This window comes from Ambystoma mexicanum, chromosome 2p (genome assembly GCF_040938575.1).
Source record: "Ambystoma mexicanum isolate Mex_15411 chromosome 2p, UKY_AmexF1_1, whole genome shotgun sequence".
Taxonomy (NCBI): Eukaryota; Metazoa; Chordata; class Amphibia; order Caudata; family Ambystomatidae; genus Ambystoma; species Ambystoma mexicanum.
Genome location: NC_090923.1, coordinates 36477600 through 36492052, shown reverse-complemented (window position 1 = coordinate 36492052; position 14453 = coordinate 36477600). Strand labels below are relative to the sequence as shown.

At 49.5% G+C, this 14453-nt stretch overlaps 1 protein-coding gene across 2 annotated transcripts in view; it reads left to right on the top strand.

Annotated features, from left to right (window-relative positions):
• Nucleotides 1-14453, top strand: part of POC1A (POC1 centriolar protein A) — a 197700-nt gene that overhangs the window by 43968 nt on the left and 139279 nt on the right. For both annotated transcript variants that reach the window (XM_069643195.1, XM_069643196.1), the window contains exon 3: nucleotides 11203-11374. In XM_069643195.1, the coding sequence (XP_069499296.1) occupies nucleotides 11203-11374 (172 nt within the window). The remainder of the gene's footprint in view (nucleotides 1-11202; nucleotides 11375-14453) is intronic.

Sequence of the window (14453 nt, the reverse complement as noted above, 5' to 3'; positions counted from 1 at the left end):
GCCTGGCTGCTGCAGCAGGCCTTATTCTAGCATTGGCACCGTGTGTGCTGCAGCAGCAGAGCTGCACTATAGCAGGCCTTATTCTAGCATTGGAACCGTGTGTGCTGCAGCAGCAGAGCTGCACTGTAGCCTGGTTGCTGCAGCAAGCCTTATTCTAGCATTGGCACCGTGTGTACTGCAGCAGCAGAGCTGCACTGTAGCCTGGCTGCTGCAGCAGGCCTTATTCTAGCGTTGGAACTGCGTGTGCTGCAGCAGCAGAGCTGCACTATAGCAGGCCTTATTCTAGCGTTGGAACCGCGTGTGCTGCAGCAGCAGAGCTGCACTGTAGCCTGGCTGCTGCAGCAGGCCTTATTCTAGTGTTGGAACAGTGTATGCTGCAGCAGGCCTTATTCTAGCGTTGGAACCCTGTGTGCTGCAGCAGCCGAGCTGCACTGTAGCCTGGCTGTTGCAGCAGGCCTTATTCTAGCGTTGGCATCGTGTGCTGCAGGAGAGCTGCACTGGAGTCCGGCCGTCAGCAGGCCTTATTCTAGCTTTGCAACAGTGTATGCTGTAGCAGTCCCTGTTCTAGCATTGGAACTGTGTGTGCTGCAGCAGCAGAGCTGCACTATCGCCTAGCTGCTGCAGCAGGCCTTATTCTAGCGTTGGAACCGTGTGTGCTGCAGCAGCAGAGCTGCACTGTAGCCTGGTTGCTGCAGCAAGCCTTATTCTAGCATTGGCACCGCGTGTACTGCAGCAGCAGAGCTGCACTGTAGCCTGGCTGCTGCAGCAGGCCTTATTCTAGTGTTGGAACCGCGTGTGCTGCAGCAGCAGAGCTGCACTGTAGCCTGGCTGCTGCAGCAGGCCTTATTCTAGCACTGGAACCGCGTGTGCTGCAGCAGTAGAGCTGCACTGTAGCCTGGCTGCTGCAGCAGGCCTTATTCTAGCGTTGGAACCGCGTGTGCTACAGCAGCAGAGCTGCACTGTAGCCTGGCTGCTGCAGCAGGCCTTATTCTAGCATTGGAACAGTGTACTGCAGCAGAGCTGCACTGTAGCCTGGCTGCCGCAGCAGGCCTTATTCTAGCATTGGAACAGTGTGCTGCAGCAGAGCTGCACTGTAGCCTGGCTGCTGCAGCAGGCCTTATTCTAGCTCTGGAACCGTGTACTGCAGCAGAGCTGCACTGTAGCCTGGCTGCTGCAGCAGGCCTTATTCTAGCTCTGGAACCGTGTGCTGCAGCAGAGCTGCACTGTAGCCTGGCTGCTGCAGCAGGCCTTCTTCTAGCATTGGAACCGCGTGTGCTGCAGCAGCAGAGCTGCACTGTAGCATGGCTGCTGCAGCAGGCCTTATTCTAGTGTTGGAACTGCGTGTGCTGCAGCAGCAGAGCTGCACTGTAGCCTGGCTGCTGCAGCAGGCCTTATTCTAGCGTTGGAACCGCGTGTGCTGCAGCAGCAGAGCTGCACTATAGCGGGCCTTATAGCGTTGGAACCGCGTGTGCTGCAGCAGCAGAGCTGCACTGTAGCCTGGCTGCAGCAGCAGGCCTAATTCTAGCGTTGGAACCGCGTGTGCTGCAGCAGCGGAGCTGCACTGTAGCCTGGCTGCTGCAGCAGGCCTTATTCTAGTGTTGGAACCGTGTATGCTGCAGCATCAGAGTTGCACTGTAGCCTAGCTCCTGCAGCAGGCCTTATTCTAGCATTGGAACCGTGTGTGCAGCAGAGCTGCACTGTAGCCTGGCTGCTGCAGCAGGCCTTATTCTAGCGTTGGAACCGCGTGTGCTGCAGCAGCAGAGCTGCACTATAGCAGGCCTTATTCTAGAGTTGGAACCGCGTGTGCTGCAGCAGCAGAGCTGCACTGTAGCCTGGCTGCTGCAGCAGGCCTTATTCTAGCGTTGGAACCGCGTGTGCTGCAGCAGCAGAGCTGCACTATAGCAGGCTTTATTCTAGCGTTGGAACCGCGTGTGCTGCAGCAGCAGAGCTGCACTATAGCAGGCCTTATTCTAACGTTGGAACCGCGTGTGCTGCAGCAGCAGAGCTGCACTGTAGCCTGGCTGCTGCAGCATGCCTTATTCTAGCGTTGGAACCGTGTGTACTGCAGCAGTAGAGCTGCACTGGAGCCTCGCTGCTGCAGCGGGCCTTATTCTAGCACTGGAACCGCGTGTGCTGCAGCAGCAGAGCTGCACTGGAGCCTGGCTGCTGCAGCAGGCCTTATTCTAGCGTTGGAACCGTGTGTACTGCAGCAGTAGAGCTGCACTGGAGCCTCGCTGCTGCAGCAGGCCTTATTCTAGCACTGGAACCGCGTTTGCTGCAGCAGCAGAGCTGCACTGGAGCCTGGCTGCTACAGTAGGCCTTATTCTAGCATTGGAACTGCGTGTGCTGCGGCAGCAGAGCTGCACTGGAGCCTGGCTGCTGCAGCAGGCCTTATTCTAGAGTTGGGCCCGCGTGTGCTGCAGCAGCAGAGCTGCACTGAAGCCTGGCTGCTGCAGCAGGCCTCAGTCACCAGATCTGGTCCTTATCCTGCGAGTCTTCACCCTTCTTACTGGCTCGCGGGATCCCTGCCACCAGCCATATGCTGGTACTGCCACAGTGAGATGTTTAACTTTGGGAACTAAAACGTTTTCATAAACGGCAGTCGGGTCTGATTACCCGACTGCTCTCGCAGACCAAGGGGGACTAAGCCCCATCTTTCCCATTGGGGCAGTACTGCAGCATCTGGCCATCGCCCCACTCAACCAGTAGCTAGTCCTTTTCCGTGTAAATCAGCCCGGGGCAAAGTGGGGCACCGTGCAGCTGCCCCATGTAGGCAGTCTTGTGACGCAGAAACTTATTCCTTTCATTTGGGACATTACACTTGCCCAGTGTGCACGTTACAGGCTACCATGGCCGTTGCCCCCTGTGCTCCCCTCCCCTTTTCAATAGACGCACAGCCGTCAGAGTGCTTACTAGCTTTTCAGCTGGACATCCCACAATAATCTGCAGCTTTTAACCACCTGCTGCATTCGTTTGATCTCATTATGATATAAACACCCCTTGGGCGCTTCCCAGCTGTTAGGGAAGGGAGGGCCCAAAGGTCATGTGGAGGTGGGCCCACACTGATGGCGTCACAAGTATCTTTTACTTGCCTGTAATCTGCACAGACCTTTACTTCACACAGAGATAAAGACCTTTTTTCTTCACGTTGTGAATGTTCGACCGCATCTTGACCTGCTCTGTTCCTCACTTAATTACTGCGCTCTCCCTAGATGAGCCTGGCAGTGGCTGTGCGAAGCCTGAAGCCCATCTAGTGGGGCATGGCAGTCGCTGCCCCTTGCAAGCTGCCTAGACCCCTCCTAACGCCTCTTTAAAGGCAGTACCTTTAACTGACCGAAGTATGGCTTGCCTTCCCTGCAAGGGGGAGGGGCTAACTGCTAACCCAAGTGATCTCAACCGGATCTACAGAAGGGACTCTGTCTTATTTTGTATCACGCCAGTGTCATGATTTTTACTGTACTGTGAAGTCTGCAGAAAGATAAGTACACAGCTGCTTTTCTTCCAACTTTATTAAGTGGATTCTCCTAAATGCCCCTCTCCACTGCTAGGCTGGAACCGCCCGATCTTCACAGAGGGCCAACATAAATACACGTAGAACATTCTAGTACATCACAATGTTCCTTCCTGGCAGAAGCTGGGAAATGAAAGTAAATAAACAACTTTGAATGATGCATGGAGTCAAGGGAGAATATGTTGATTACGATCCTGTTGGCCAGCCATCTACAATTACATGTAAAGCATTTCAAACCTCCCTGCAAAGGATTTCTCTGGCCCATCCTGTGCTTTGATGAATCCCCTTATCCTGACCAGAGAAGTACGAGGGAGCCATCCAGCTTATGTATGGGCGCTGTGTCGGACCCTGTACCACGCTAAACTCCGTGTTTCACCAGCACAGGGAAAGATGAAAGGCCAACCTAAAATAATGTCGTGGTGTCTCCTAATGGTGCGACCATTGAAAAGAAAAACATATGCTCTAAATATGGGTAAAATGGCTCATTTCAGCCCCTGCAATAGTGAAACCGTCAGAAAATGTGAATTTGGGATAAAAAGCAAAGTGCCCATTTTTAGTCCCTTTAACTATTTACTGTCTCTGGATGAAGGCATCTGAAAACTGTTTGCTGCTCGGTTCCAAGACACTTCAACTATGTAAATCAGTCCTGGCCCACAAATTATTGAAGCAAGCATTACAATTCTGAATTTGGGCCCAAACACTAGTATTATAGTTTGGCTTAGTCATTAAATCTGCTCACTTTTCTCAAGATCTTGCAGGGCAGTAGGGTCCCGTATGCCATGTTCCTTTATGATTCAGTGTGGTACAGCCTTCGGTGAAAAACTTAGCAATGTCCTCCTGGCTGCTAAAATGGCTGATTCTCTAAAGGCTAAGTCCCACCTCGCTTAACTAATCAAATTCTAACAGACCATGATGTCAGTGCTTTGTCTTGTTTAAAATCTTGCATATGTTTCTGAATTCTTATTTTTGCTGCTCACATTCTAAAAATGGTGTTTTGCAAGTCTAGTATATTTCCAATTGTGCTTGAGAAGAGAATACTGGCAGTCAATTAGTCGGAATGTACATTTGTGAAGTATCTCTGCCATAGCTCGGGCCTTGCACATTTGTTTAAATCCCACTAGACCTGCAGGGTGAGTTCTTAGATTACGTACTCTGAGATATGCACTCGCCCCATGCTTTCTGTAAAACGGGGCATGGCACTTTAATCTCACTACATATTTGGTGCAATGCTGCCACCCAAAGGCCGGCTATGCAAAGTGAAACAAATTTACCATGTACTACAAGCAACGTTTTTTGTAGTAAATGGCAAATAAACGTTTGAAACATCCCCATACTGGCCAGCAGATTCCAGTACCGTGTAAATGCTACTCGACCTTCATAAAATCTCCTCTCCAATACGATTCGGTTAGTAGCTTTTGCAAGCTCTGTAAGCTAACAGGAATGTTTCATATGTGGCTACATACCGTTGTGGCCTGGCTTGGGCTGCAGAGCTGTTAATATTACAGGCGTGCAATGCAATGTATGGCGCCAGCAGCGCCTAAAGCTGCACAGGAAACTGATTAGCCAGTACTGACCCTGAGGGACTCGCACAGATGCACACTGCCTGTAATGCACTCTGCATCTACAGAAGGAGGTGGGCAAAAGGACCGCTGGTTGGGGGTTTGGGGTGTGGAGGGACCGGGTAAAACCTTGGCTCGAGGGGTGTCCTTGGGCAAATAACCACTACCCATGACTTCTCCCGATTGACGGCACACTTGGCACACTCTTCAAGCATGTTTGGAGAAGGGGCAAGAGTTGTGGGAGGGAGGGATTCAGTATGTGGTATTCTGGACCCACCAACCCCTTAAAAATCAAACCCTCCCCCAGAGGAGACATGTAGGTGGACCGAGCTTTTATTGCCAAAATAATGAAAAGCTGGAGGGAAGCCTAAATTACAGGTGGCTACAGGCCGCTGCAGGGAAGGACACGGCTGCTGCCATGGCCTGTGTCTGCAGCGATGATGCAACATGCACATTGCAGGAGTTGCACAGACGGTCGATGAAAAGTAGTGGCTGAGAATGGACAATCCAGGGGTATGTAAAGATATCCCGGAGTGGTTGAAAAGCACAAGACCCTCAAGGGGCAGAATGGTGCTTGGGCACCATGTCCTTCACGCCGCCCCTTTCTCCTTTGCCCTGGGTACTGTAGTTAATGGGCACACTTCGGGAGAATGTGTTAGTTCTTGATCATGGTGCAACCCTTTGACAATTGCATTGTTGGTTTTTTGATCGTGTTTCTAAGTGTGAGACTATAGAAGACTACTTTGTTTATTCTGCACAATGGGTTTAGTTTGGTTACATTGTGGGGGCCGTTTGGATCTTTGTTTTGCACTTTAGGACCATGCGTCATGTCGTAGATGGCCTCTGGTTCAAAGCTACATACAGGGCTGCAGCTTCTTCTGGAAAAGGCACATTGCAGGAAATCCTGCAACGCGTGTTTCTTTATTGGCCTCCCTCCCCACGTTCCCATCACTAGAATGTAACCGCCCATATCGATCTGAACTTTGAATCCACGTTTCATCAGCAATTCCGGCAATATTGAAATGTTCTCGTTGAGGTCACTCTTGGGCTGTTACTTGATGGGCATTTTGAATTTTGCTTTTATAGGGCAAGTTATTTCTCAAGGTAATGGTCCGTGTGCCCATTTATTTTATTTCTTGTTACGCGCCACATGCCCATGGCCCTCAAGGGACACATAGAGCAAAAGAAACGGGAGAAGAACAGACGCGATCAGAGGACCAGGGTCACCAGCAGAAGCCGGTTATTGATAAGATATGTTTTGGCCACTCTCTTAAAGACGGAGAGTGAGTTTGCCGCTTTTATTGCCAACCGAAGCGCATTCCGTTCCTTGGGAGCCTGTACTGGGAAACTGTTGCCACCAAATGTTGGCAATTTAAACCGAGGTCGTTTATGGCCGTCGCTGGATTGCAAAGAACGGGAAGGCAGATCTATGATCAGTTTGTCAAGTATAAAGGTGCAGTCAATGTCCAGCACTTGTCGGTTAATGATGGGATCATGTTTAACAGGTAGCCAATGTAAAGCCCTTCTAGACTCTGTCAGCCCGAAGACTGCATGCACTGCCCCGTTCTGGACTGCCTGTAAGAATTGCACATTGGCCTGTGTTGTTCCTGATAACCGGCAATTGCAATAATCTAGTCTTGAGTGCACCAGGGCAGAGGCAAGCATGGATCTGTTTTCAAGGGATAGGTAAGTTCTAATTTGGTTCAACAGCCTGACCACATAACCACAAGAATAGCGAGTATGGGATGCATGGGCCTTCATGTTCAGTTCTGCGTCCAGGTAGACGCCCAATGTTTTGACGCATCTGACACCGCAATTTGGTTGTTGCCAATGTTGAATCTTCTATAGCAGGCATCGAGCTTTGCAAGGCGCTGGCCCGTGGTCTCAACCAAGAGCCAAGGAATTGTACAACTTCCATGACTGTATTGCAACATACACGCTGTTAAGAATCTCAGAAACCTGGGCACAGTTGCCACATAGCTCGAGGACCACCTGGGTATTATCCGCTTAGTGTATTGGATGCCCAGCTGGTCCAATAGGTCGAGCAAAGGTCTTGTGTAGGTATTAAAGACTGATGGTGAGATGCGAGAGCCCTGTGGGGACTCCTGCGTTGATGAAACTGGGAGAAGATTGAACATCCCCACTGCTACTCTCGAGACTCTAGGCCCAAGAAAGGATGCTATCCAATCTGACGCCCAGTCGGAGCAACCCACCAGATACTTCAGCCTGTTGACAAGAATGGAATGGTCAACCAGGTCGAAAGCCGCCGAGAGATCCAGCAGCATCGACAGTGCCAAGTGACCTTTCTCCACTATGCTGGGCAGAGTAGTCTTAAGGTACAAGAGAGCCGTCTCTGTCCCATGCCGTGCTCTAAAACCGGACTGATGGATACCTAAGCTGTTATTTTTTTTTCTCCACAAAAGACTAGAATTGCAGGATGGCCACTTTGTCCAGTATCTTGAGCAGAAATGGAACGTTGGTAATGGGGCAATATTTCTTAACTTCGGTTCGATCCAATGAGCTCTTTTTGAGAAGGGGGGGGGTTAGCCATACCTCAAGTGAGGGGCAGGGAACCACTCCTTCGCTGAATGATTAATTATTTTAGTGATCCAGGGGCTCACAAATGCAATACAATGCATTGCTTAATGGTATCTGCAAGGCAAACATCACCCTTGCAGGATGTGGGCTTTTTGTTGACCATCTCAATGATCTCCGTCTCAGTGCATGGCTTAAACTTGAATGCAGCTATTGGTGGGCGGCTAATGGGGGCAGTGAGTGTCGATGTTTCTTGTGAAATAGTATTTAAGCCAGACTGTTGTTTTGTACGAATGGCTTTTTGGTGACCAAGAATTTTGTTAGAGAACTTTGTCCCGAGTGCTTTAGCTTTCTATATCTTTTCAATTCTGTTCATCCCTAGAACATATTTAAATATCAGTTTGTCATGCAGAATGTGCATGCATAATATTCTTGTTGGCTGACGACAGCAAACACTATCATCACTGCTGCGCTTTGACTGTCCTCCGTTTTTACACTGGCCTCCTCTGACTAGCTCTTAATTTCTTGACCTCCCAGTAACCTGTGGCACTGCCCGGCTACCATCTTAGAGAATCTGACAACCTTTGGGAATTGCAGGCACCATTGCAGAATGGATGGCCGCCTTCAATTAAATTGGAGGTATCCATTGAGAGAGCCTGCAAGGTTGCAGAAGGGAAACCCGCCGAGAGACCTCCCACCTTTTGTTTGCTTTCTCCATATGCATTTGGATCCATCGGTACTTGATACACAATACATCACGTAAGTGAGGCTCAGACAATCTTCAGTAGTAGAAATGGCAGGTGCAGAATCCAGCCCCTGGCCTGTCTTCCCAGGGCCAAAGAATGGGTGAGGCCCAGATTGTGTCTCCAGTAGAAGATGTGGCAGGTGCAGAATCCAGACCCTGGCCTCTCTGCCCAGGGCCAAAGAATGGATGAGGCCAAGATCGTCTTCAGTAGAAGATGTGGCAGGTGCAGAATCCAGACCCTGGCCTCTCTGCCCAGGGCCAAAGAATGGGTGAGGCCCAGATCGTTTTCAGTAGAAGATGTGGCAGGTGCAGAACCCTGACCCTGGCCTGTCTTCCCATGGCCAAAGAATGGATGAGGCCAAGATCGTCTTCAGTAGAAGATGTGGCAGGTGCAGAACCCTGGCCTCTCTGCCCAGGGCCAAAGAATGGGTGAGGCCCAGATCGTTTTCAGTAGAAGATGTGGCAGGTGCAGAACCCTGACCCTGGCCTGTCTTCCCATGGCCAAAGAATGGATGAGGCCAAGATCGTCTTCAGTAGAAGATGTGGCAGGTGCAGAATCCAGACCCTGGCCTCTCTGCCCAGGGCCAAAGAATGGGTGAGGCCCAGATCGTTTTCAGTAGAAGATGTGGCAGGTGCAGAACCCTGACCCTGGCCTCTCTGCCCAGGGCCAAAGAATGGGTGAGGCCCAGATCGTTTTCAGTAGATGTGGCAGGTGCAGAACCCTGACCCTGGCCTGTCTGCCCATGGCCAAAGAATGGATGAGGCCCAGATCGTCTTCAGTAGAAGATGTGGCAGGTGCAGAATCCAGACCCTGGCCTGCCTGCCCAGGGCCAAAGAATGGGTGAGGCCCAGATCGTCTTCAGTAGAAGATGTGGCAGGTGCAGAACCCTGGCCTCTCTGCCCAGGACCAAAGAATGGGTGAGGCCCAGATCGTCTTCAGTAGAAGATGTGGCAGGTGCAGAATCCAGACCCTGGCCTGTCTTCCCATGGCCAAAGAATGGGTGAGGCCCAGATCGTTTTCAGTAGAAGATGTGGCAGGTGCAGAACCCTGACCCTGGCCTCTCTGCCCAGGGCCAAAGAATGGGTGAGGCCCAGATCGTTTTCAGTAGAAGATGTGGCAGGTGCAGAACCCTGACCCTGGCCTGCCTGCCCATGGCCAAAGAATGGATGAGGCCCAGATCGTCTTCAGTAGAAGATGTGGCAGGTGCAGAATCCAGACCCTGGCCCGTCTGCCCAGGGCCAAAGAATGGGTGAGGCCCAGATCGTCTTCAGTAGAAGATGTGGCAGGTGCAGAACCCTGACCCTGGCCTGCCTGGACGATGTGGCAGGTGCAGAACCCTGACCCTGGCCTGCCTGCCCAGGGCCAAAGAATGGGTGAGGTGCAGAATCCTGACCCTGGCCTGCCTGCCCATGGCCAAAGAATGGGTGAGGCCCAGATCGTCTTCAGTAGAAGATGTGGCAGGTGCAGAACCCTGACCCTGGCCTGCCTGCCCAGGGCCAAAGAATGGGTGAGGCCCAGATCGTCTTCAGTAGAAGATGTGGCAGGTGCAGAACCCTGACCCTGGCCCTGACCTACCTGCCCAGGGCCAAAGAATGGGTGAGGCCCAGATCGTCTTCAGTAGAAGATGTGGCAGGTGCAGAACCCTGACACTGGCCTGCCTGCCCAGGGCCAAAGAATGGGTGAGGCCCAGATCGTCTCCAGTAGAAGATGTGGCAGGTGCAGAACCCTGACCCTGGCCTGCCTGCCCATGGCCAAAGAATGGGTGAGGCAAAGCAGCTTGTCCCTAGGGCTCCAAGACAGATGTTCTGCTGCTTGGAAAGACTAACCCACTCAATTGCAAGAAACTAAGACCACCCTTTTCTACCAAACCTTCAATTTGAAAAGCTGAATTGGCAAACATTATTATGGTCTTCACTGATGCTGTGGGCCCCAGAACATCCATAGGACCAAGCCCCCCCCCGCACCTCCCCCCCGTCTACCTTGGCAATGAAAGCGTTATAGCTTTCCCAGGTAGCTCCTCTTCCCAATGCCCTCACCCTTTAACTTTGGTACTAATCGGCATACTTAGCCTTAAACTGGCTGTTCCTGGTGTTACCCCTCTCCCCCACCACCTCTGTTAGGGTAACCAACTCAGTTGGGGCTTCAGCTGTGGGGGGGGGCGCCTTGCGAGTCATGAAGAAACTAGTTTGGAGTCATGTGTGGTCTGCACTAATAGTAAGGATGAATGTGCTTGTGGGGCTCTGTGTAAGCATATTTTCCCAGTCCCTCCTTTGTGTTATGTTTATGCTAACATATGGGATTAAACATATGTGTATTTTGCAGTGTAATTAAGAAGTACCACACTGAGGAATATTCATGCAGTGTATACCAACTGGCCCCGTTGTCTGCCCACGTGCCCTCTGCTAGAACACCTTTTAGACTTTCATTACGGTCGCACTAGGATTACTCTTCTTAGTTGTGGGACTTTGAACTGCTTTTCTCCCCTGCTTCTCCTATGAGTTGGTTTAGTATTGACCACCCATTCTCTGAAGATTAACTCGCTCATTTTACTTCTGAGCCCGCTCCATCCGACAGACGATCTTGGCTTTCAAGACTTTATTCATCAGTAATCAATTATGCATTCTATACAAGACATGTTAATCAGTTTCTTTATTTTTTATTTGTAAACCACTCATTGGATAAATTAATAGCTTTGCATGGAAGATTGCGACTGTGTTCATCTTGGGTGTCCTTTTTTTTTTTTTTTTTTTTTATAGCTGAAATACATTGTTTTCTCTCTATTCTTCTATCCTTCTTCCATCTCTCCATGGGATAGTTCTTTTATAGCTTTTCTTTTGTCTTCTTTTTGTAGCAAGCGGTTCCATGGACTCCTGCCTGATGATCTGGAACATGAAGGCACAGATGAGAGCCTACCGCTTCGTTGGCCATAAAGATGCCATCATGTCTGTCCAGTTTTCGCCATCGGGTCACCTGGTGGCCTCTGCTTCGAGGGATAAAACTGTCCGTCTGTGGGTTCCAAGCGTGTAAGTACAGTTTGGGAAAATATCCACCTGGAAGAGCCAAAGTTCTTTGAGATGCTGCAACTCTATGAATCGGAAAGAAGCCCATTCTTGAACGCATATTGTATACACATTTTAAGTTATGGGAGCATTCCTTCAAACGACATATTAATATGTGCTTGGTATGTGGCCCGTCATAACTCTAGTTTTTTCATTGAACCTCCAATAACGTGTAAAAATGGTGATCTGGGGAATAATATCAGGCAGGGATGTTTCCTAGAAGACTGATGGTCGGACCTCGAGGAGGGGCCATTACTGGGCTATGCCGTAACACCTGAATTAGTCCTGGAAATGTGCGATGGTAAACGTTCTGCACCCATGTCGGATCGAATATCCATGCTGTCTTCAATTAGCAGGACAAGGTAACTGCAGCCCAGGTTGATGATAGGTTATTTATAACGCGCTTAATACCCAGAGGTTTCTAAGCGTGGACCCGGGGATCGAACCTGTGTTGCTCCGTGTCGTCTTGCTTCCAAGACAAGCATGTTGCCGTTGAGCTATCCTCCTGAGACAAAGTTGAGAACGGTAGACCAAGCTGTCTTAACGCCATGGAGAGCCCAGCCTATAACCAGCCTTGTGAAGTTCCTAGCAGTCCTTAAGAACCTCCAGAAAGCCTGTCTGGGGTTTTGCTTACAGAGGAGCCGCAGTTCAGAACAGAGTGTTGCCATTTCACTCAGCTTTTTCGTCTTTAGACCTTGGTTGCTCGGGCCTAAGGAGCTTGTAGAGAGTCGCAATTCTCATGGAGTGACGTGTGGGGAAGAGGACAAGCCAAGCATAAATACTTATTGTGTATTCAGTTGCCTGTGTTGCACATGGATTGTCTTGAAGTTGATGAGGAATGTGCAAGGTCTTTGCTAGAATGTGGTAACAGATTAGGTTTGGAGACCATAACAAGTAAACCAAATAGATAGTATCTTAAGTGAAAGGAGACTTGGGATGACGTTAACTCTGTGATGGGCTTGTAATGTCTCATCTGTGAAAATGCAAAGGGTACTGGGAAACTTCACAAATGCAGCAAGGATTTTGGAGGACTTCTTATTGATGGGTTGTGGATTCTGAGTTGCAGTACGCCATGATTCCCAATGGCGTTCTTGAGGAGAAGCTAAGACACTGTAGTAAATTGCAACTACAGTTAATCAGGTGTAGAGTTGTGGTATCTTATCAGAGCATGTTGGGGGATCATTGTGTCTGTAAACCTATGCTTTCCTATGTTGGGTGGTATGGGTGTGTCTTGCACCTGTTCTCTCGCTGCAGGAACATCGTTGATGGGAAGCATTTCCAGCAGTCGCCGGCTGAACTCTGAATGCGCATGTTGTGTGGGCATACATCGTTTGCACTTGTTTTGGGAATGGAATTATTTTTGTCAGGGAGGGTACTTGGTAATAGAACCTCTGGGGGGGAGGGGAGATGGCATGTGTGGTTTGCATGTGAGGTTTGTAAAGACATTACAAGGTATGATGTTGTGAGTTTCCTTAGTGACATACTTGCTGCATACCGGACACCTTGCCAGTTGGAGGCATGGAAGACAAAACATTTTTGAAACTTTCCTTGAGTTGTCTAAGATGGTGTGCACAATTTCAGTAGTTTGAGTTTGTAGGGGAGTCGCTGAGCTCTTTGCTGTTGCTTGGGTGAACATGTATGTTTTAAATTGGGTGTGAAGCGGTAGTGTATTATATGGACCGCTGTTGTCATTCTGGTTTTTGATTTGTCTGTTGTGTATGTCGTTCGTTATCTGCTTGGTGACTTTTCTGTTTGGCAGTTCTGTATTTTTTGTTTAGTTTTGTATTGGGTAGTAGTTATTTTCTGTTTGGTTTTGCTGTCTGTCTCGGTACATGTGAAATGTTGGGAGTAACGGGGTGAATTGGGGTAGCCTGTGATATAGCCAATCTATATGTTCTATTTATATGTTTATTTGCAATGTTATATTGTTATTGTTATGTAACCACCGCCTCAAGATACGCGCCCGGTAGCCTACGGGCCTGGTTTGCGCTATACACATAAAACAAATACAGATAGAACCTAAAACTGGGTAGAATTTGTAGGGGAGGGTTGGTCCAAGAGACCCTCCTTGCCTACATCCCTTCCCCAGGTGAGGGCCATGGCTCATTGGGCGTCCCCTCATACCACCAGGGCCACAGGTGGTGGAGGCTCACCTGCTGAAGACATTGCCCACACGTATTGAATTTAGCTAGGCCTCAGAAACCATTTTGTCTAATAAAGATGGTGTGAGCTCAGCGCACTGTAGCGCGGCCCCCACCCTCGGAGAGTTTCAATTATCCCTGTTGCCGCAGCGCCCTGGCAGATCCGCTGTGAGCCCGTTCCCACGAACAAGACGGACATGAGCTAGCGTAAGATACTAACACTGTAACATTTCACCTTCCGCAGTGTATCACTGCTCCCAGCATGACCCGGCCAGTGAGGCCTGGGTGATGGAGAGAACTGTAAAATGGTCATCGGATGAAAGCAGAAAAGTCCCCAAATACTAATGCCAAAACTACTTGTAATACGCGCATTCTCTTCACAAAACTTCTTCTATTAAAGAAACCTGTAAAAATGTGTAATTATGGTAGAACGCATGTTCACATGACACCAGCAATGAAGGACCCACACCCCGGCAGTTGTGTGCAAATAATAAAAAGCGTTCCGGGGGACTATTCGTTATATGTATCATTGAGAATCTTACACTCCACGGTCCCGCGCCATAACCGAATTAATGCTGCTAGAGTACAAGGGAAGACAAGTGTAATCATACAGAGGGCTCATGTGAAGGACGCGCGAGGATGCACCCGTCATGTGTGTATGTCTAAGCCCTTATGTGCCACTACCGCCACGCACGTTGGCGGGTCTCTTTCTTTGTGCTCCACCAACCACACTACTACCTCACTTACTGCAAATGTATATGCATATAACTAAATGCTGTAGTTGTTAAAACATAGTGTACAAATAAGGTGCTCAGACTGGCTATATTTGAGAGACATTTAGCAAAGTTGAAATGTATGTTTTCGAGTGATCCAAATGAGTATTATAGAGTGTTCAAATGTTT